This window comes from Anastrepha ludens, chromosome 5 (assembly GCF_028408465.1).
Source record: "Anastrepha ludens isolate Willacy chromosome 5, idAnaLude1.1, whole genome shotgun sequence".
NCBI lineage: Eukaryota > Metazoa > Arthropoda > Insecta > Diptera > Tephritidae > Anastrepha > Anastrepha ludens.
In genome coordinates this window covers 40,361,319-40,384,110 of record NC_071501.1, presented here as the reverse complement: position 1 = coordinate 40,384,110, position 22,792 = coordinate 40,361,319, and the positions used below count along the sequence as shown (strand labels likewise).

At 36.1% G+C, this 22,792-nt stretch overlaps 1 protein-coding gene across 13 annotated transcripts in view; it reads left to right on the top strand.

The window, feature by feature from the left end:
- Positions 1–236: 236 nt before the first annotated feature.
- Positions 237–22,792, top strand: part of LOC128865035 (serine-rich adhesin for platelets) — a 36,535-nt gene continuing 13,979 nt past the window's right edge. The window contains exons 1-10 of one of the 13 annotated variants that reach the window (XM_054104928.1): positions 237–814; positions 7,450–7,491; positions 7,551–8,149; positions 8,277–8,446; positions 8,506–8,650; positions 8,722–8,909; positions 8,971–9,075; positions 10,308–10,464; positions 10,532–10,641; positions 15,278–16,364. In XM_054104928.1, coding sequence (XP_053960903.1) covers positions 8,050–8,149; positions 8,277–8,446; positions 8,506–8,650; positions 8,722–8,909; positions 8,971–9,075; positions 10,308–10,464; positions 10,532–10,641; positions 15,278–16,364 — 2,062 coding nt within the window. In that variant the 5' untranslated portion in view covers positions 237–814; positions 7,450–7,491; positions 7,551–8,049. Of the gene's footprint in view, positions 815–5,438; positions 5,592–5,730; positions 5,793–7,449; positions 7,492–7,550; positions 8,150–8,276; positions 8,447–8,505; positions 8,651–8,721; positions 8,910–8,970; positions 9,076–10,307; positions 10,465–10,531; positions 10,642–15,277; positions 22,047–22,792 lie in introns of those variants that run through there. The other 12 variants (XM_054104927.1, XM_054104923.1, XM_054104920.1 and 9 more) reach the window with 12 other exon arrangements.

Sequence of the window (22,792 nt, the reverse complement as noted above, 5' to 3'; positions counted from 1 at the left end):
AGTTTTCCAAATGGCTCAGACGATATGATCAACAGGTAGCCAAAATGAATGAGTTATAATATTTCTGATTTTGGAATTTAAAATAAAATCCACCGAAACATATTCGTGTTCAAACACAATTTATATTCTCCATAAAACTAAATGTTGGCAACTATTAAGAAAGCGTTAAGGCAATGAAGTAAAATTGAGGAAGCGAAGTAGCAGCCAACAGCGCAGCTTTCAGTTAGTGTAGGTAACAGCAACGTAAAAAAATGGTTTGCAGTTAAGGAAAGTGTGACCTTCGCCGTTAATTCGCGGGCTATAACAAATTAACCCACTAAGACTGTATAAAATACTTTGGAAATTGCAAGAATATGTAGTGAATTCTTTTTCGTCTATCATGGTTTTTTATTTGCTTCGCTAAGGAAGAGAAGTGATAAATAAAGTGAAAGAGAAACAAATATGTGAACGACAGTATGTGAATGGTGTGTAGCTTAATAAGAATGTAAATGTGAAAAGAGAACAAAGAAGGAACGTGTGCAATTAGTGTGTTCAAGAAAGGAGAAAGGTGAAGCACGCGAGGTACATCGAGTCAATCTGTGGGAAGTCAACTTCGAAAATCCCAACTGCGCTGCTCTTAACTCGACATTGTGTAAAGCTCTTTTTTGAGCTTGTGCGCATGGGGGAATGAGCAGAGTTGCATTTGGATATGGGGGATTTTATGTATCTCTATTAGGGCTTTGGCCGGCGTTTTAAATATGCTATAGAAACCAGCAGCAATTTATACGATATAAAGCAAAACATGAATTTATTTTTAAATTTTAAACAGACGCCGGTAAGTTTGTTGATAGAGACAAAAATAAAAAGTTAAAAAAAATGTTTGCCACGGAAAGAGTTCTCAGCAAGCGAGCCCCAAATCGGGGTATTGCGGTAGCTATCCTACTACGGAAAATTGTATACTACGTTTAAAAAAAAAATTATGAGGCGGGATAGAGGGCGTAGTTTTTAAGTTATTTGATTTCAAAGTTTGTAAAATTTACCAACATTTCTCCAATTTTGATTATTTCAATAAGAAGAAGTGCTGCCAGACACATGAAAAAACAGCAATTTAAAATCACCATACAAGATAATTAATGAATAAAAAAGGCCAAAGTTATGGTTTTATGTATATATGATTGGCGCTCTCACCCTTTTTGGGTGTTTGACCGGTGTCGGTTTCAATATGATGCTGCATGGGCAATTTTAGGCAAATTATGATTTATTTAATGAAACTTGGTGGGGATGTTATGTAGTGGTTCAACTTTTGCAACCCCCTATATTGCGGAAATAATAGTGTTGCAATTATTTGCCTTCAAAGTGCCTCCGACAACTTCACTACAGTTTGGCACATTAGATAAAAACTTAATAAAATATATAGTTACACGCGTGGTTGTACTTGTTTTTATACTTCTATTCGAAATATTTTAATGAAAATTAAATGTAAATGCATTCATAAATATCATCACTTTCCTATTGACAACAGTATTATAATTTGCTGCCGTATACTGCATACAAACTTTGCTCTGTTTTTAGGTGTCTGGCAACACTAACCCCTCTATCCTCCCTTCACATCTTTTTTATTAAAGCGTGTGGCATTCTACTGAATACTCCCCGTTTAGCCGAGCTCCTCCTCCTATTTGTGGTGTGCGTCTTGATGTTGTTCCACAAATGGAGGGACTTACAGTTTAAAGCTGACTCCAAACGGCATTTCCATTGCTTGCCCAGGGGCGGCCGCTATAAGAAAATCTTATTTTTATAATTTTGGTGTCTCATGCACGGATATTCGAACCTACGGACATCCGAATGGTAGTCATGAACCTGATTATACGGACACGGCGGTTGCCGGATACAAAGACATATCTACATATATTTATTTATTTATCTATTTATTTATTAGAAATATAATTATAAATAACTATATTACATTACGAAAGGCACTAGTAGCTGGGACTATCGGCCTGATCTACATATATATATATATATATATATATATATATATATTTATTTTTCCAGTATTTTAATTGTGAATTGGCTATTTTGAACTGGATATTTTTGATAATCTAGATATTTATATTAATATTCATAAATTTGATCTAGATTTAATTTAATCTAGGTATTTATATATGAATATACATCTATTTAAATACATTATTAATTTGTATGTATATAGGGTTTTTCAGTAAGAGCGCTTCAACTTTTGAACTTTTTTGAATAAAACACAAACGGTTTGACTTTTTTAACTTATTTTTTTTTATTATCGAGTTTGAACATATACATTTAAGTATGAAATTCGATTTCTTTTGCATGACCACCGCGTGCACGTTTTACGAAGTCCAATCGTTGAACCCAATTTTCGACCACTCTTGCATAAATCGGCCGAAATTCCAGCAATTTCGCGGTCAATATTGGCTCTGAGCTCACAAATCGTCGCCGGCTTGTTACTGTAGACCAATGACTTCACATAACCCCAAAACGGGACGACTTGTTAAATGGACCGTAAAATGGCCGTAATGCTCTTAAAGTAGCAGCAACAGTACGATTATTTTCATAAAAAATTTGCACGATTTGCAATCGTTGCTCAAGTGTGTAGCGTTCCATGATGAAATGTATACTAATGAAGTTTACAAATGACAAGCGAAAAATAAAAAATAATCCGTCGTTCGCCCTCCCTATCGGAAAAAAGTTGAAGCGCACCTGTTGAATAACCCTATAGATATCCTTACACACCCAACTCTTGTTTTACATGGTAGATACGTTCCTTAGAAAAGCGTGCATAAAAAATCATATAAAATTATACAAAAAAATGTACACAACTTTAAAAACTCGTGTAAGATGAAAAAACTAAATATTTTACAAAAATATTTATATGAAAATTTCGTGTAAAAAATTTTATTTGATTTTATAAATTGAATTGATTTATTTCAAAACCGTGCAGAAAGAGAGTTTATTCTTATATACATATGCATATATTTTAGGAGTTGTAAACATTTAACAAAAAAGAGTACACGAAAATTGTTTTCCTATATTTTTTGTTTTTATTCGCATGCTTTTAAAACGTTCAAAGGTTTCAAACGTGTGTGTTTGTTAAAAATATCTAATAATGATAAAAGGATATGTGATAAGCACTTATTCTATCAAAATTTGGTGAATTCTGTTTTTAACTCAATAATAGTGGCAATATTTTAAGAAACACAAACACTAAACCAACATTTCATATGAGTTTCATTGGAAAACCCCTAATATTTCCCGCAAATAAACGCATAAAAAGCGATTTTGGAAGAACTGGGGCCATTTTATATTAATGCTCCAAGCTTTAAAAAAATGGAGATAGGAATGGAAGAGTTAGTTTTTGCTAATTTTATATTAGGTTTGTAAAAACACAAAAATGTTACTTCAGAGATAAAAGTATTTAACATTGGTGGGTAATGCGATAATTGTGTGGCATTAGTGAACAAATTAAGAACAAACTTCTTAAAAATTATTAATGTATTGATGGATTAACTGGTAGTAATTATTTCCGTTACACTCCGAAACAACGTTTCGTTCGATTTTATCCAAAAAAGGAAATAAAGCCTAACTGAAAATCTAAAATTTTTAGTAATGAGTTGGAAAGGTACTTTTTCTTGCCATGTCTTATCGCACCTTAATGTTAAGGTAAATAAGCGTTGCCACTTATGTCAATAAATTTGTAGAATAAGAGGCATTCAAGTTTCCAACTGACAATGAATGTTTTGAGTATTTGGAGCTTTATGAGCTTTACCACGATATAGACATAGCCAAGCGAATAAAGATTCAGCGGCTCCGCTGGCTGGGTGATGTTGTCCGAATGGATACAAACGGTCCGGGTTTGAAAGTATTCGATGCGGTACCAGCTGGTGGTATCAGAGGAAGAGGAAGACCTCCTCTGCGTTGGAAATATCAGGTGGAGAATGGCTTGGCTTCACGGTGTGTCCAACTGGCGCCGGTTAGCACGAAAAAGAAACGAAAGAAGAAGAAGGGCAAGTAGATAGATATTTGTTATACACTCTCTAAGAAAATTTACAATTACTAATAAAAATGGGGTAGATGCTATAGAATTTTCACGAGCTCTGGTTTTTAGAAGATAGAGACAGGTTCCTTCATCATAACTAGAATTGTTTTTTATAAACCCTAGCTATTTTTACGTGTAGATGTATCTGCTATAACACCCAGAAAAGAAAAACAAAACGCATATAAACAATTCAGCATTTGGCATCACTGATTAACAATATCAAATCAATATTTATTGAAGTAAATTACGAATTGGAAATGCAGGCGGTTAGAAGAGTTAATGAGATAAAGTGCCGTTTCCTCTGATCACATTTCGTTTGATATTTACGATTGATAAAGCAGATTGCAAAAGCAAATAAAATCTACATAACAAGCATCAACCTTATTTAAAATCTCACAACAAAAAAAACCAAACTAAAAAATTTAAAATCTCACAATAAACAAAAAAGAAAAACCAAACTTTTTTCACAACGAAGTAATATAATGAACTAAAAAGGGTTTATTAAGCATTTATACAGGTTTTGCTCTCAAATTAAATTTTAAAATTAAGCGTTGATTTCTTTGACTCACTTCTGGAGATACCACTAAAAGAATTTCGTATTTTTTCAGTCATTCCTCCCTATTCCTATTTACTTACTAGTTACTTTCATACGAAAATTCAATTGGAATGCCATTTTTTTCGTTAATTTCACATGAAAGATATTTATTTCTAGTAATTTGCATAATTCTTGCAACTTTTGCAATAATATTTTTGCGTTTGAGATTTGTTTACGCCTTAAAAGCAATTTAATAAATATTTGAAAACTTCGATATATAACTTTTTCAGATGGCAATAGAAGTATTGTTACTAATATCACCGTGGTTACACAAGGGCCAGTTCCAATCTAATTTATATCCCCTAGACATATAAATAATATTTAAGAATGTGTCCTGGGCTATAATGAATTTTCTAGAAAAAATTTTCAATAAATCCCAGCCATAATTTACTGATTATATGCCTTAACAAATCAGAAAAATTATATTATAAATCTAAAGAAATAATATGAAATATATATATAATAATAATATATAATTTCCATCAGCGTACTTATGGAGTTTTTCTCTTGGTCTAATAAGTGTGTCAATTTACGTAAATGATTATAAGATGAGTAAGGTCCCGAGTTTGACCTATTTGGGGGAAACAATTTATTTGCAGTGGCAACTCTGGCCTTTTCTCATTGTACGTACATCATGTGCGTGCAAGGCTGTGTACAGTAGAATGAAGGAGAATGAAGGAATGTAATAACTGTGAAGTGTACACAAAGAAATTTTTGAAGAACGAAAGAGGAGCTCCATACGCGTAGTAGGTGGAGGTATAATAAATCGGCAAGTAACATGAAAAAATTGGATTATATCTAAGCTTCATTTAAGTTGAAAGTTAATTTAAGAAAAATTATATACAAAATGCGATTACAAGCTTTGATGTGTTTATTGATTCGGCAACCTTGCACAGTCGATCATTTTATTCAACCTGTCTGTCCATTGGTGCTCGTGTTTCAATTAAGGTATTTAGAACCAACAGTGCGTCCTGTCAAAAGAAGTATCACCTCGTTCTTTAATGTAAAAAAAAAAAAATTAAATGGGCAACATCGCTGTTCGGACTCGACTTGCTCCCTCACATTCATACACATATTACTCTTTGCAATTTTCGCAGTTTTTCTAATGCCTTCTATTTCAATTCGTTCGTTTGTTTCATTGGTTTGTCCGTGAGTATAGCAGATTAGTGTAATTTTCTTATACGATCGGTTTTTAATTCACTTTTTTGTTCTCCTGATGGTTAAAATTTTTAACACGAGTTCATCAGAACTTAAAAAAATTATATCCATCCAAATATTCGCATACTTCATGTATATTAAGGGCATTGTGCCGTGGGCGCAGCAGCGAAAACGCAGTCCTACAAGGCTCAGTGGGATGATATCGGGTCTTGAAAAGAATATCAAGTAGAGGGCTAATATGCTGCTCCAAGTTCTATATCTAAAATCTATATCGGGAATTATCCAGCATAACATCTGCAGCCGTAGTGCATTCATAAAATGTGTGAAAATTTCCAAAGGAATCATTGATAAAAATTATTAATTTGTGTAAATGAGTTTTCCATATTCGTTCTCCGCAAAGAGCTTTAAGATGGTGAGAATATTTCGGGAGGGGGGGATGCACGTAATGGTGGAAACTAATAAAAAGCTGGGACATTCCAAATGATTTGATCTGAAATTTGTCCGGACACTAAATATACGTGCGTCAAGGCTGTAAATCCAATGTATGATAGTTCAAAAAACGGAAAACTACACAAATTGCAAAGTAGTTTATAATCAATTGTTTTAATTAGTGCAGAGTCTTCAATGACGTGTAAGATTTAGGATGTGCTCCGTGATCATGGGGTCCGGTCCATGCCTCACTAAGGTACCTTGGTATGGGCGACCTCGGTAGACAAAAAAAGTAGGCCAAAAAGCTGGGCGGTGTTCAGAGATTCGCGGGGTTGTGTACAACGGAGAGCTATGTTCAAAACCGTATGCAGCACTAGAGAAGATTCTGAACATATTACTTGAAATACTTGGTAGCAAAGAAGTTCGGGTAGACATCACAGCTTGGACTATAAATAAGAGAATGAACAAAACGGACCTCAGGTCAAAGTAATATCTGATTTACTTTTGTTTTTTTCATTTGGTGCATTGTCAGCCTTTAAAGCAGTAACGGTACCTATGATATGAAAATGGGTTGGCGAATTTGCTGGCCGAAATCGCTTCAAGCTTGTCAGCGGCCTATAATTAGTTGAGACACTACTTCCACCACTGCGGCCGCCGTAGCCGAATGGGTTGGTGCGTGATTACCATTCGGAATTCACAGAGAGATCGTTGGTTCGAATCTCGGTGAAAGCAAAATTAATAAAAACATTTTTCTAATAGCGGTCGCCCCTCGGCAGGCAATGGCAAACCTCCGAGTGTATTTCTGCCATGAAAAAGCTCCTCATAAAAATATCTGCCATTCGGAGTCGGCTTAAAACTGTAGGTCCCTCCATTTGTGGAACAACATCAACATGCACACCACAAATAGGAGGAGGAGCTCGGCCAAGCACCTAACAGAAGTGTACGCGCCAATTATATATATATATATACTTCCACCATCTCAAATGACTAAAGTGGGGTTCATATGAAGTGACATAAGCAAGTATGTAATCGAAGTCAGGCTAGAACACGACTTATCTGTCTTGGTTACGTTAGTAACCATAAAGGTGATATTGGACTGTAGGATCAGCAATTTGCCAAAACTCGCGAAACAACTTAATATGAAACATCTGAATCCTATGACACTCTACAAGCCATCTGTAACAATTGTGCTTAATATATCTATTTTTCGCTCTTTCAGAATAATGGATTTGTTACTAGAATTTCGTGTTTGCTCCGTTAGGTATAACATCAAAAGTTATCTTATTTAAATAATATTTAAATGTTTAATAAATATTCCAGCAGTCGTTCCAACGAATTGCTCCACTGACTTGGAGCATTGGAGCAACAAGGAGTCAAATACACGCAAAATTCAAACAAACTCCACCATAAAGGTTTAACATCCTACGGCAAGTTAAACGCTTTTCAAAAATAAGTTTTACACATCAATGAAACCGCCTTCATGAACAAATTTGGTAATGGCATACAACAAATCCAATCGAAGATAACTTACACTTATGATATCCCATCGTTTCGAAGCAACTATAAAACGTAGCGAAGAAATAAGTATTTATGTTCAAACAAAGAGGCCGACTGCACTTTAATAAACGCCCAAATAGCAACGGGCTGCAAACAATATCCGAAACAGCACCAGCAAAAACTCGGAAAATTTGGATAATATTGACAGTTCACAAGTCCTTTAACAAAAGACACCGTGACGGTCACGGCGAAGTTAAAGGAGTCCGAAAGGATTTGTGGTGCCGCTTCAAGTGGCATCAATATTAATAAGTTTAAGCTTAAGATGGCAAATACGCTTTCCGTCATGACGAACGTTTTACGGAATGTTGTCAGCAAGCAGCGTATACGCTATAAGGAGAATGGATATAATTTAGACTTGGCCTGTAAGTTAGACAATATGATATTGTAAATTTATAAAAGTATACTTTATAATTGACTTCATTTTTGTCGTATTTTATAAATACTTCTAGGTTTTTTATGTATTTAACTGTTATTATATTTAACCTCTAGATATATGCGACAATATAATTGCAATGGGTTATCCGGCAGACAATATAGAGAGTATATTTCGAAATCGTTTGGAAGATGTTTACAAATTTCTCCAGGAAATTCACCAGAACCATTATAAAATTTACAATCTCTGCCTTGAGCGTAGCTATGATAGCAATAAATTTCATGGAGTAAGCGCCAATGGTTTACGCTACTTAACTATTACTAATCGGAAAAATTTTTATTGTAGAGAGTTGCTGTTTATCCATTTGAGGACCATAACCCACCAACGATAGAATTAATACAAAGATTTTGTACGGATGTCGATACTTGGCTAAAAGCAGATAGTCAAAATGTCGCTGCCGTACACTGTAAAGCAGGCAAAGGCAGAACTGGTAAATTTGTTTACAAAATTCATAACATTAAGCAAATAATAATTGTAAATATATATCAATCTCATGTTTAGGTACAATGATTTGTTGTTATCTACTGTATAGTGGACAGCAGGCAACTGCCGAAGATGCTTTAGAATGTTACGCTGAAAAACGCACAAAGGATCGCAAAGGTGTAACCATTCCATCGCAAAGGCGGTATGTTCAGTATTTCGCAAAATTAATACGATCCGGAGTACCATATGAAAAGCGTATTCTGCAGGTGAGTGGGAATCAGATGAATTAACTTGTAACCGAATAAGTGGAATATTGATTTTTTTCAGTTTTGTGAAATTCGTTTTACTGAGGCTAATTTGTTGCATAGTCATGGCACAGTGCACTGCTCAATTTCCGTGCTGGAAGATAATGGATGTTCCGTTAAAGTAATGGTATGTACTGTTAATGTTTTCTACACCAAAGTACTATACAGTGGTTCAAAAATTTAGTTGTATTTGGACAATTTTTTCTGCTGACGATGTTGGATGTTTTTTTCCATATCAAAAAAAGTGGAGTAGGCCTTAAAAGGAGTAAATGCACAAGATGCGATCAATAAAAATTCTTAAAAATCGGCGTGATTATTGATCTATTTCAAACTTGCACCAAAATTCAATGGTCTATAAAGCTGCATACCTAAAATGTTTCTAAAAATTCGGAGTAAAGGGGTAAAAGTGGTTGTTGAAGGTTACGAAAATCATACGAACTGGCAAGAGGGGATCTGCCATGGGTATCATTCTTGCAGAATCGGTATTTACACCACTGAGTATACTCAAGAATGCAATCTCTTTAAAATACCTACAAAACGCGGATTGTAGATGGAGGGATCAGACTACATGCGAAGCCAGCAGAACGTTATGGCCCACCTACAACCACAAATAAATGTCAACAATGGTAAATATGAAACGAAGGGATACCTGCAGACTCACTGCAGTGTAACAGGCTTCTGGCCCATAGATGTGCAAGCAGCCCAAATGGGTATCCCTTACAATTCACACTTTCATAGTTGTAATCAACTGGAGAAAAAGGAAACTATCTTCCACTTCCTCTGTGAATGCCCTGCCCTATGGAAGGCGAGATTGTTAACCCTTGGCAAACCGCTTTTTGAGAACCTTGAAGAGTTGGCTGATACAGATTTAGACAGACGAATTGACTGGGTATAGTCGTGTAGGAATAACCGGTATAACTTGTTGGTAGCGAGGATGGCGAATTACCACTTAACCAACCGACCTGAGTAAAAAGTTTGAAATTTTGATGAAAATTTGCCAACTATTACGAATTTTATGCAAAGTTCGAAATTTTGCTTTAGATGGCTTTTGTTGTAGGATACACTATTTTTATAAAAAAATAATTGAAATTACAAAATAAATAAATGAATGGTCAGAACTTATCAATATGTGGTGTAGACTTTCTTTTGACGTTGCCTGTAAGAAATATTGGAGTTTCTTGAAATTCTCAGGAAATAACCAAGTAAAAGTTTAGACAATAGTGATAAACTATATTTCGGTTAAAAAATGTAGCAGTACATTAATTTAAATTTGTATCTATAAGATTAATTTAATTTTTATACAAACGAAATACGAGGTATGCTTGATTTTTTTTACATAATTTTCCATTTTTTCTTTAGCCTTTGCTGGGGTTGCCCATTGATTTTCGGAAAAGTTACACATTGGACCTTAAAAATCATTCACTATGTGTGGCCGGTGACATAAAAGTGGAACTAACACATAAGAAGAAATTATTTCATTTCTGGTTCAATACATATTTTGTTCGTGATGATGCCGGTATGTCAATATATTTCAGTTATTTGAAATATTTTATATTATTTAAATGACATCTAATTATTTACAGTCATTGAAGAAGAAGGTGAAGAAGCAAAACTGGTGTACACACTTAACAAATGCGAAATCGATGATGCACACAAAGACAAAGAGCACAAATGCTTTTCTGAAGGTTTTAAGGTAAATATCAAGTATAACATGCATATATATTTTTGTCATGCTGTAATGTGACATAATTCAATAGAAAATTTCAACTTTCACTGATAGACATTTCCAATATTTACATCATAGTTTGTGGTTATTGTTGCTTTAATGGCATAAAGTATTTGCTATATATTTTTGGGGAAAGCTGCTGAAGCGGCAATCCTTGGACGGAGATTAGTTTGCCTTTCTGTAAAAAAAGAAAAGTCGGAGAATTATAGAATTAAGTTTTTTTTAACTCCCAATTATATATATGATTGGGTTTTTGATCGAGCTACTCCTTTTTGTTGTGTGCGGTTGATGTTTTCCCGCAAATGGAAAGACCTACAATTTTTTTGCCGGCTCTGAACGGCAAATGGTTTTTATGAGGAGCTTTTTCATGCCAGAAATACATTCCGAATGGTAGTCATGCACCAATCCATTTGGCTACGGCGGTCGGGGCATTAGAGACCACTAAAACTGCACATTGCAATATCTAAAATGAGATTAACAAAAAAAAAACAACTTCCCATAAAGAAAAACAATTAATTAAAAGAAAATTAAGAAGTATTAGGCATTTTTCTATAATTTTTAATAGAACAAGAGACTCATCAAAATTATATATTATATTTATGACTACCGAAAAAATATTAACTTAGCAGAAGGTATTCTCAAAAACTAAGTTCTAAAAAGTCCGTTGTTATTGTTGTCGCAGTTAACCAACCCTTGCTGAGTGTGGTGAAGTCATCGGACGTCCTCGTCAATCTCATCTGACAGTAGGCCCAGGAAACATGCTATTCCGTCGGGCGGGTCTAGAGAGAAATGGGGTAGGTTTAAGGGGGCACGTAAATAGGTGGCTAGTGCCGAGCGGGTTACCTTCTCATGCCCGGCAGATGTTGAGTGTGTGAGGGTCGATTCTGGATAGGTAGGACTCTATCCTAACAGTCTAATAGTAACCGGAACCTAATTGTGTCAAAGTAACGTTGGTTTCACGAAACAGCTGAAGTTAGGTGGCGGCTTAACTCCGATAATAACATTTGGGGAATGGTAGTTTATAAAGGTGGAGTGGGACTCCTGATTAATGTTGTTTATCTGCTGTCCATATAAAATGCCGTCAAGTGGTTGTCGAGTGTAGTCACGAATCTAGTCTGTCAAGTTATGGAGTTGTTGTTGTTGCTGTGGCAGCTTACTAAACCCTGTCGGTGCGATGTAGTTACCGGTCATCTTCGTCTAGCTCATCTAACGGTAAGCCAACGTCGATAGGCTGGGTCCAGAGGGAAAGGGGTTTTAAGTGAGTTTGTTTGATGGGACATGTGAAAAAATGGTTAGTATTGTGCGGAGTGCCTTCAAATTTCTGATATACCTATATGAGGTATCTATTCTGGATATATATGTAGTGAGCACCCTAACTACAAGCGTAACAGCAGGTGGCAACATTATTTACGAACCGTAGCTAAGTTCGCTGTAAATTTAAAATCGCAACTGAATATTCATTCGACGAGAAAAACTACACGCGTGCTCGCAGCCAATATTTGTCTTTTTATAATTTGAATAAACAGATCAAAATCTAACTTAATAAAATTGAATAAACAAGATATAGAACACCTAGGTTCTATATATATATATATATAAGGTCCTCTAGATCCTAGTTGGAGCATAGGGCGTCAACAACTCCTCTTCGCCATCGAGCACGGTTTTGTGCAAGGGATCTCAGTTCGGTCCAGGTCTTTTTTGCGGACCTCATTTCCACCTCCGTTGAGCGGCGCGGTGGTTCGTGGTCTGCCTGCACTTCGTCCTGTCTATTGGAAGGGCTTCCATCGCAGCACCTGTTTGGCGATGTTGTCGTCACTCTTCCTCAAGGCGTGGCCGATCAATTGCGATTTTCTTCGGCGGATTTTAGTCGCCACATTGGATTGATTAGCCTTCCTCCGTAAATCGGTGTTGGATATAGTTCGAGGGCAGAAAATTCGCATTATGTGGCGCAAGCACCGGTTGATGAACGTTTGCAGACGCCTTGTGATCGTTGTGGTGACCTTCCACGTTGTACAGCCATATAGCAGGACTGACTTGAAGCATGCGTTGAAAATTTGCAGTTTGGTGTGCGTAGTTATGTTATTATTTTGCCAGAGTGGTGCAAAAGTGCCGCATGCCGCTTTGGCTTTGGTAATTTTGCTTTTAACGTCAGGCTCATTTCCTCCATCTGCGGCGATTATTATTAGAAATTATCCACGCTTTCAAAGACCTGCGCACCCACTTTTAAAGAATCTGATTCAGGTTAAATGCTTTTGTCTTTCCTATCTTGATTTTAAGTTCGGTTGTTTGTAACTGTTCCTGCATTGACTGTGTCATCAGTTTTACATCGCACATCCTATAAGACAGTAGGCAAATGTCGCATATGCTAAATAATTTTAATATGTGTTGTTGATCTGCCACTGAATACCTCTTTGAAGGTTTTCGTTAGCAAAAGAAGTTTTAAGAACGTCTGCAATTACCAGCAGGAAAAGGATTGGGGACAGAATGCAACCCTGCCGAACGCCAGTCAGCACGTGAAAAGGTTCCGATAGTTAGCCTTTATGGAGTCTGCTCTTGCTTTAGTCTGCTGTTCAGTATTCAGAACGTTATTGTGCCAAAGTTACGCGGGAGCTGGAGATGTCTCCCGACATGCCTAACAAATAGCTCGGCCTCCAGCAAGTCTACAGGAACTTGGTGCCTTCGGAGGCAATCTAGCAGGAATTGCTTAGTATTCTGCTCCTTTGCTGGGAGCATAGATGTTTCACATCAGATGCATCATTGATTTGAATTGGGGCATCAGGAGACATCGCGCAGTCGTTTTGATTGCAGTATTTTGCCAGTACTGGAATTTCGTCTAGTGCATATCACTAGTTCCAAGATTTGTGTTATATTATTTAGAACCGGCCTTCCGATTGCCTTAAATGTCAACAGCAATGTTCCTTTGTCTTAGTCCGAAGTGCTATCGGCTACAGACTAGAAGACCTTGTTGCGGTATTGGATTTTAGTGGAATAGGCGATTGTGTGCACCGAGAAAGAAAACAAATTATCGACAGCTACACCCAGTAACTTGGGCAAAAAAAATTGCCTTTGGTACCCTGGGTTTTATACTAATGTGTTTAAAGATTTGATCTCGAAATGGTACTAACGAGAAGAATGCAATATGATGCAGACTGAATTTATATGTCTTCAGATACTCAACCTATTTGGTCCTCTTATGTTAATTTACCAGTGGTTGAATTTCAAAACTGAAATCCTTTATCCGAAAACCCACGGGATTGGCCTGACTTAGGTGGTCACGATCGTTTGCTGAAACGGCTGCTTCCGCGGGGAAGTTAGGACGGATGTCCGTGAGATGTCCAGCAGGTATGAGGCAGCAGTGCTCTGCACCGTGCGCGTGTTCTCGGTGAACTCCGCGAAGACGGCTTCAATCAATTTTTTTAAAGTTAATGTAGCACCGGTGATAAATGGTCTGATGCAAGAGTTGGCATAGGTCAGAAAAGCGCTAGCAATTCTTAGGCCAGGAGAATTGCTTCATTTATCCGGTGTTCTAGTGGTGGCGTCATTGCTTGCCATGCGTAATTGTCTAATCGTCTATGCATTCTGCCAAGTTGTTGGCAGACTTGAATGCAAAAGATCGTGATGAGCGTGAAGTACCAGGGTCATATCCACTCGGGAAGTTCGGGACAGGGTAAGTGATGCCCCTTTGGTGGGCTTCGGGGAACCGTGGAGGTTCCAGTTCGTGTGTTTAGAGGAGACACTGGCACACTGGGTAAAGTAGAAGTCATAAAGGCCGAGGGCGTCTGATGGCGTTAGGAGCTTGCGGCCACAAACCGTGTGGTATACTCCTTATGGGTCCTAAACGCCAAACACGCTTTAAGATTGCGCCAACCGTTGCGCTGGTTAAAAAGTATATTATTTTGTTTTTTTTTTTGTAAAGGGTCTTTCAAATTGTGCAACTGTCTACTTGAAAAATGTCAAAGATGACATAAAAAAGTACCGTCTAGGAATTATTCACTTCTGACATCAAGGCGTCACTTTCAAATACTATTTATAAACAGGAAATACAGTATGTGTGATAGAAGCGAGACTAGTCAAATTCAAACTTAGAGTTCCGTTATAAAAAAATGTAAATCCTCTTAAATAGGCTTATCCTTTTTGTATACGTGTTATGCAATTTATTTGTTTTGTGAAAAATTTAGAAAGCGTACGTTGTTTTTACAAAATGATTTGAAGCAGTGTTCCTATGTGCACACCCTAAAGGTCCAAAAATGTCACATGCATTTGGAAAATATTTGAAGAAGTCGAAAACGTTCCAAAATAAATGCGTGCAATGGTCATACCTCTATTACACCGACTGTACATAAATTTTTTTTATTCGTTTTAACCGAATTTTTCACGATTCCTTCAATCGGAACTCATATGTTTTTTTTTAATAATTCTTCAAATAAGAATTGTTCGTGTGCAGCCGTGGAAACGTTTTATAATTATTTTAGACCAAACAAGAAATTATTATGCATCTAAGTTGAAAGTAATCAAAAACCTGAATTTTGGAATTTCCAAAAATTTGTTAAAACTGAAAATTATCACAATTAGTAACTTTAGTTTCGCTTCTCTTATCTTTCAGGTGCAACTTGTATTCTTTGCGGAAAATTCAATGCGACCTGGTCTGCAAGCCAATGTTAGCAGCATCGCCAGCCAAATTAGCAATAATCAAAGAAAGTCTCAAAATGCGCGGCTATCACATCAATACAGTGGTGGGGGAGGCGACAGTAGCAGCAGCAGTAATTATCAACTGCCACAGAACAGCAGCAGTGGCAGTGATCTGAATTATATTTGTGATCAAAAGTCCTCCTCTTCAGCGTCTGCGTCGGTTAGCAGTTTGGGTGGCCCACTGGCTGGTGGTGTTGGCAGTGGCAGCATTGGCGATACGAGTTTGGGCGATACAGCAAATACAGATTTTTCACGTATTAATGTAAGCTCTGCCGGTTCACAATTTATTCAACATCCGCATCAACAGCAACAAAACCAACGGATTTCTGTTGGCAATATGCAACAACGCATCACTGTGAAAAACATGAGCGGCGGTGGTTGCGATGGTTACGATTGTGATGAAGGCACTCTGCCATTTGGTCGAATCAGCGCTGCTGCATCAACAGCTGCTTATGCGTTACACCCACACCAACAACATTCACATCAACAACACACATATGTGAATTTGGAAAATATACTGTCCACTGCGGATAAACAACATTTGCAACTAATGCAGCAACATCAGCTGAAGCCGTTGACAACACCAAATCATGCAACGGCTTCGGCTGCGGCAGTGCCGGCAACAGCAACCAACTCATTTATGTTGGCAACGGCAATTCAACAACAGAATAGTATGAAATTTGTAGCGTCATCTTCGGTGTCAGGGTTGCCAGAATATACTGGAAAGAATATGCTGCAGCACAAGGCAGCGTTAGAAATGGGTAGCAACACCAATAACAGCGGTAGTAGCAGGCAATTAGATGGAGAAATTACAACAATAACGCAAAGAAATGGTACGGTTTGCAGCAGCGGTGGTGCAGCAAACGGTTGCATTAGTGGCAACAGTAGCAAAAGCAGCATTAGCAGCCAATCATCGTCTTCTGCGTCAACAACTTCGTCCTCATCATCGGCACCGACGTCTGCCGGTGATCAAGATTGCGAAGAAGAAGACTGGGAGTCTGGTGAGTGCCATCCAAAAATGTCACACACAATTGCTCACAAAGCATTACAGTTATCCCCACTATTAGTGCCTTCCAATCCTCCTACAGCTAACAATACTATTACTTTCAGTGATATCACTATTCTTCCTACTACTACTACAAGTACTATACAAACATCTATACCTTCTACTATTACTACTCACTCCAAACCGATTTCCACTCCCATTTCTCAGCTACCTTCTACATATTTTATGAATATAAACAGTAATAGTGGTAGTTATAAATGTAGTTATTGTTGTTGTGATGATGATGAAATTAATCCTAATTTAAAATGCGAATGTGAAAATTTCCAACAAACGGAAAAGTTGGAAAACTTCAAATCAATTAGCACTAACGAACGACGATCGAGTTGCACAGCGGCTAAACGTAGTGGAGATATAGAGTCTGTTTCTAGGTCCGTGGACGTTGAAGATAGGTCTACTACTGAATTTAAGTCAGCTATTGCTGCAACAGGGATTCCGGTTGCCGCTAATAAGTCGGCCACAACAGTTAGCCACAATAGTGTGACGCGAACAGCAACCGAATGGACGTATTACGAGAATCCACAGTATCAGCAATTAGTGGGAAGGTGTGACAAGGCCTTGCACCTGCAAATGTCAATTTTGGTGCCTAAAAAATGTGATGACGCTGTCATCAATAGCAAAAGCAGCCATATGAGCAATGTCGGCAACGTTGTTAGTTCGTGGACAAGCAAACCCCTATTTCAACATAGACTCGGTGTTAAGAAAATGCGAGACCTTGGCGTCGCTAGTTCAGCAGCCATTGCGGTTACTAAATCGAATGCTTACGGTCCTTCATCCACACCAGCTGCAGGCGATGCTGCTGTACTAGCTTTGAGTTGCTCGCCGGCGAGTGGTTGTAGTGGTTTAGCAAGCACTTCGCGCCGTAAGCTAAAAAATAAACTGAAAAGCAATACAAAAAAATTATCTCATTGGTTACAGAATCATTTTCGCGCAAACCCTGTAGAATTTTGTGAGAATGTCGTACAGCACACGATGGCTATGAGGCGCAACAGTAACTGTAGCGTGAGTAGTCGCAGTCACAAACTGTCTATGTCCTCAACATCGATGACAGTGACACCGGCTTCGTCGTTGCCCAAACGACAGTTATTGGTACCATCAAAATTAATTAGTGAAAAGTGTATTGTTGGTAATGAAGTTGAGGATGTGGAAACGTACGATATTTACGATGGAGAGGTGGAGCAGCCGTTCAAAGACGACAGCTTATCGGCAGTATCTATTACTACTGTTAATATGCAAACTGTTGGTAGTAATGGTCGTACGAAAATCTCCCTATCCGAGTCGACGACTGCATCAAATGCCAGTTTGTCGACAGTTGGTGGTAGTGCTGAGCTCAGCGGTGGACGCCGTGGTGGCAGCAGAAGTAGTGATGTTTTTGAGGATTTTTACTCATCCAATTGTGATAATCAGTTAAGCTTTAACAACTCGCCATGTAAAAGTCCGCGTTCATTAGTCGATATTGCCGGCTCAAGCGCTTACAGTGCACCACACGAGCTCGTATGTGCAACCAGTTTGAACGAGCGAAATGCGCATTTGCAAATGAAGCGCGAGTTGCAAATGCAGAGAAATCTGAATGCATTATCGTCGGAGCAGCAGCAACACCATCCTCATCACCACCACCTTCACCAACTCAATGTCGTTGTCGTTGCAGCAAAACCAGCTAAAACGCACGCAATCGGCTTCAATGTTACAAATGAAAGAACGCAAATCCCAGAGACGTTTATATATGCACCCGAAAATAATATAGACGCGGAAGGCGACAACAAAGACGTTAACCACACGAATGCCAGTGACATGACGATTGGGGCAAATGTCACTGTTGTAACAACAGTAGAGGAAGTAATCAAGCCGCGAGAAAAGTTTAACATATGCCAAGGGACATCAAATGGTAATGATATGCTAGATACGAAAATTGATGAAGTTGACGAGGATGAGGAAGATGGTGCTACAACGGCGTCCAGCATCTATTATACGCCAACGCTGAAAGGAATGGGCATTGATGAAATTGATGGCATTAAAATAACACAAAAGCCATTCGTTTTTCCAAATATGCAAGAAGAACTTGCCAATATATGCTATAGCGATTGCCATAAAGCTAAAGCCACCACCAACAATGTGAACCACAGTAATAGAACCGACAGCAATCAAAATTCTGCTTATGGGTCTAAGACTATGATGCTTGAAAAAGGCCGCCAGGCGGAATGTATCGCAAATGAGAAGCACAACTCGGAGCCTACAATATCACTGCTTTCACCAGCAGGCATATATCAACCAGCGACACCTGTGTCAACGGTTGCGTGTGATTTCTCTAATAACGTAGAAAACTCCAAACACTGATGGCTGGGTAGCGCGGTTGCATTAATAATTTGTCGAATGTATTTGGAAAACATCTAGCGATTGGAATGGGGTATGATGGAATAAAAGCATTGTGGTAAAAAATGTTTGTGACTGTGATATAAAGCGTATTTATTAATTATGATAAAATATTGCATTAGCGAATTTCGCACTGAGTTCATTTTGTCGTGTTGAGTTTGTTCGGCGTTAAATTTCTTCGTATTTTTTTCTTTTGTTTTTGTGTAGTTGTGAAAGTAAATTGCTCGGCTAAAGTAACAGCAAACGAAGGAGATCTCAGTGTAAATGCCGCTAATGTATTTTATTTTATTATTATTAATAGTTTTTTGTTTCGAAGCAAGCACGGATTAGAGTTTGCTTTAATTTTTTTCGTTCTCTTTTGCGCTTTATCGCAGTGACTATAAATTATGTTTATTTATAACTGCTGCTGCACTGTATGGACGTCATTACCCCGAAAATTTTATACTGTACGAATTGTACTGTATTTGGCTTCTTATAAAATGATGAAACTATAAGGTGGTCGGGCCGCCAGTCGTCGTCTCATCGGCATCGTCCGCCACCACAACCTATCTTTATTCTTACATACATACATATATCAAGATCTCATACGACTTCTCGTATAAATAACTATAAAATATTGTACAGAACGGATTAATAACCGCTTTTGCTCAATTTTATTTTTTAATAAACTTAAAGCATAAAACTAGTAACTAGGAATTACGTATGAAAGTAGTTTTTTAGGTTGCCAAATAAAAAATATTTACATCAGCACTACCAGTACTAAACCTTTTCCACTACCAATACCCATTCAAACGAAATCAACCAGTTCTTATTAAATCAGTTTTTAATAAAAATAACGTCGGCTTAAATGAATAAATGTGTATAGTATGTATAAATATAGTGTTAATTAAACGCAACTACAAAAACAGAAAAACAAAAAACAGTTTCAGTGAAAATTTTAAGAAATACAATAAATAGGCGCACTTAGGTGAAGCAAATTTAACAATAATTGTGAATTATTTAAATATGTGACGGTTTTGAAATCAATGGTTTTTAATTAAAGTTTTCTATTTTTATAACCATTTTGTGCTTAAAAGATCACTTTAGTATAAATATCGTTTTAACGCTTTTAGTATATATATTATTTTATTCGCATAGATATGTCTATATAACTTCAATACACCGGCACCACAAAACTAAAACTACATAAAGCGTGAAAATGAAAACTAACAAAAAAGGAACAAAAAAAAAAACGATAATAAAGCTATAATTTGTTTGAATCCCTGCAACGCTTTCTTCGTTAAATATAGTAAAACAAGTGTAAATTGAAAATGCATATATTATACCTACATACATACACGCATATGTATGTGTTTGCGTATTATAAATGAAGAAAAGCAATAAAGAAACAAAAAACACCAATTCACCAGTAATCGACAGCACCGAGTGGCTAAGTAGCATTCCAGTTTTCTAGCAATCGGTTTCCTCAAAATTAAAAATGTACATACTACTTATACATATGTATGCGCATATGTGTGTGGGGAATGCTCTCCATGCTGTTATTACATCAATAGTTCTTCAGTTACTCATCTTCTTGACCCCGTAATTCTCCGAAAAGTGCGAAGCCGCAGCAGCAACTCGATCGCTCTCATTCGTTTATTCTTTCACTCGTCGACCGACTACGGTTATTATTTTTCTTTAAAATAAAGAAATCGTTAAGTGATAGTTTTGTTATGTTTAGTTAGTACTTTTTTTTTTTGTATGTGTATAAAATTCCTTGGGTATTTGCATACATTTTCAACTCGTACAACAAACAAACGTGAAAGCGAAGATTAGGTGCGGTTTACGATACGAATAGCGTACAGCAAATTATTACAACTATATATACATTATATATTGTATATATGTATAATTAAAACAAAAACACACACACATTCGGTAGGTAGGGTAGGTGCCCAGTATGAAATTTGTTGTACCTATGAGCATAACATTTTGTGTTTTCAGCTTAAGGCGGCACAGTCATATAATGAATGTTTACTTGGAAAATCTTGAACATAGCTGTATCCTCCTTTTCCCACAATGTTATTTGCGCACTAAAACATTAATTTAAAATATGGTTTGTTTTTGCTAATTTCAAGAATTAAAAGGAGTCGAAAAATAATTTACAATACACTGCATTTGTGTAATTTAAATCCATAGGAGGCGATAATAAACTCAACACTTCTTAGAATTTTTTTAATTTTCTATTAAAAATATTAAAAAACCTTAATTGAGTCACACGCATACACGAATATATGCGTATATGTACATATGTGTCCTCTGCAAACAGGATTTAAAAAAGTATATAATAATTTCGTTTGGTTTTTATTTAGTTCACGTTTTCAACTGGGTACTTACACACGCAACATGCATATTCTATTAAACATATACATATACAAATAATAAGCTAACTAACACTCTACTACTTATAAATACTTGATTAGATGCGGATAAAGAAGTGTGTAGAAGGGGTTGACACTTAAGGAATTATAACATTGTTGTGTGTAACTTAGATACAATAGCAACAACTAAAACAAGAATGCACCTGCTGCATATCCATATTAAATATGAAACGGTAAAACAAAAAACACACATACAAAACACGCATACACACAACAAATACACGCATGCACGCAATATGTACACAATATTACAATATATGAATAAAAAATATTAACTATTATTAAATATACATACGTACATATTCTGAATTAATGTAATATAATTACAATTCGATTCTATTTTAATTTTTTAAGTGTAAAAAACACACATAAATTTTGTACATTTCGATCTATAATTTTTAAATCTAATTTTGTTATTTTCTAGCTAGCTGTACATTTTTAATAATTTTATTTAATTTGATACTGATTTGTTTATTAAAAACGAAAAAATTATTCACAAAGAAAAATGGCGCACGAAAGCATCCAAGCAAGAAATTTGTGTATCTTTGCATTGGTAAAACGGAATTTTTGTAAAGTTTAGAAATTAAAAAAATATATTTCTTTTCGTTTTAATTGCTATACATAGTATACTAAATAAGGTTGCTAACTCTTACAAATTATAATTTATTTTAATTTAATGCGATATTATACAAAAGAAGAGCTTGTATAACGATTTCTTAATTTGATTTAATTTTTTTATTCGCTGAAAATTCAACAAACAAATAATTCGTTAAGCTAGGTTTAGTTTACGTCTACGTTAAGTGTTAAGTTCGCAAGTGAAAGTAATTGAATTACTTATTTATAATTTGTTAATCATAATTTAAAAAAACCGTTGAAAAATATTTGAGTTGCATTAAATGTCGAGTAACAAATATGTGTACATACACGTATGAAAACCATAGGTATAAGGATTATGATCTGTTAATTTTTTTTTTTTAATTTTTTTTTCTATACAATTTTTATTTTTTCTGCGTAAAAAATAAAAAAAAATATTTAAGAGAAAAAGAACGAAATGCACTTAATACTATATAAAAATAACAATTTTTGTTTTTGTTTAGGAATAATTTTTCATTTGGTAATTTGTTACTTTTGCGTTTGATAATTCAAAAATAGAAAAAAATGGTTTGTGATAATTAATTTTTTTTGTTGCAATTTTTCTGTATGTACTCAAAGTTTCTATTACATGGTATTTCGACACGTCGTATGAGTAATTTTTGTACTTGTATGGATCTGGCAGCAGTCAGTGCATACAGTACATAGAGTCTCCGTTTATGCAGGGGTTGTTACGCAAAACGAAAAGTTGCAATTGCCTTGGTCTTTGCTAGAACAGGCAAAATTAAAAACTAAAAGAATAATTTTTAAATATTTCTCGAAATTATTTTATTGAAAATTGAGATTGTAAATATTTCATACATATAAAGGGTGATCAATTTAGAGGTATCTAATTTTAAATTGAAATAAAACAACGAAATTTGAAATTGATTGGGCAATATTTATTATTTTTGTGAAGCACCATTCATGACATTTATTTTTTAAA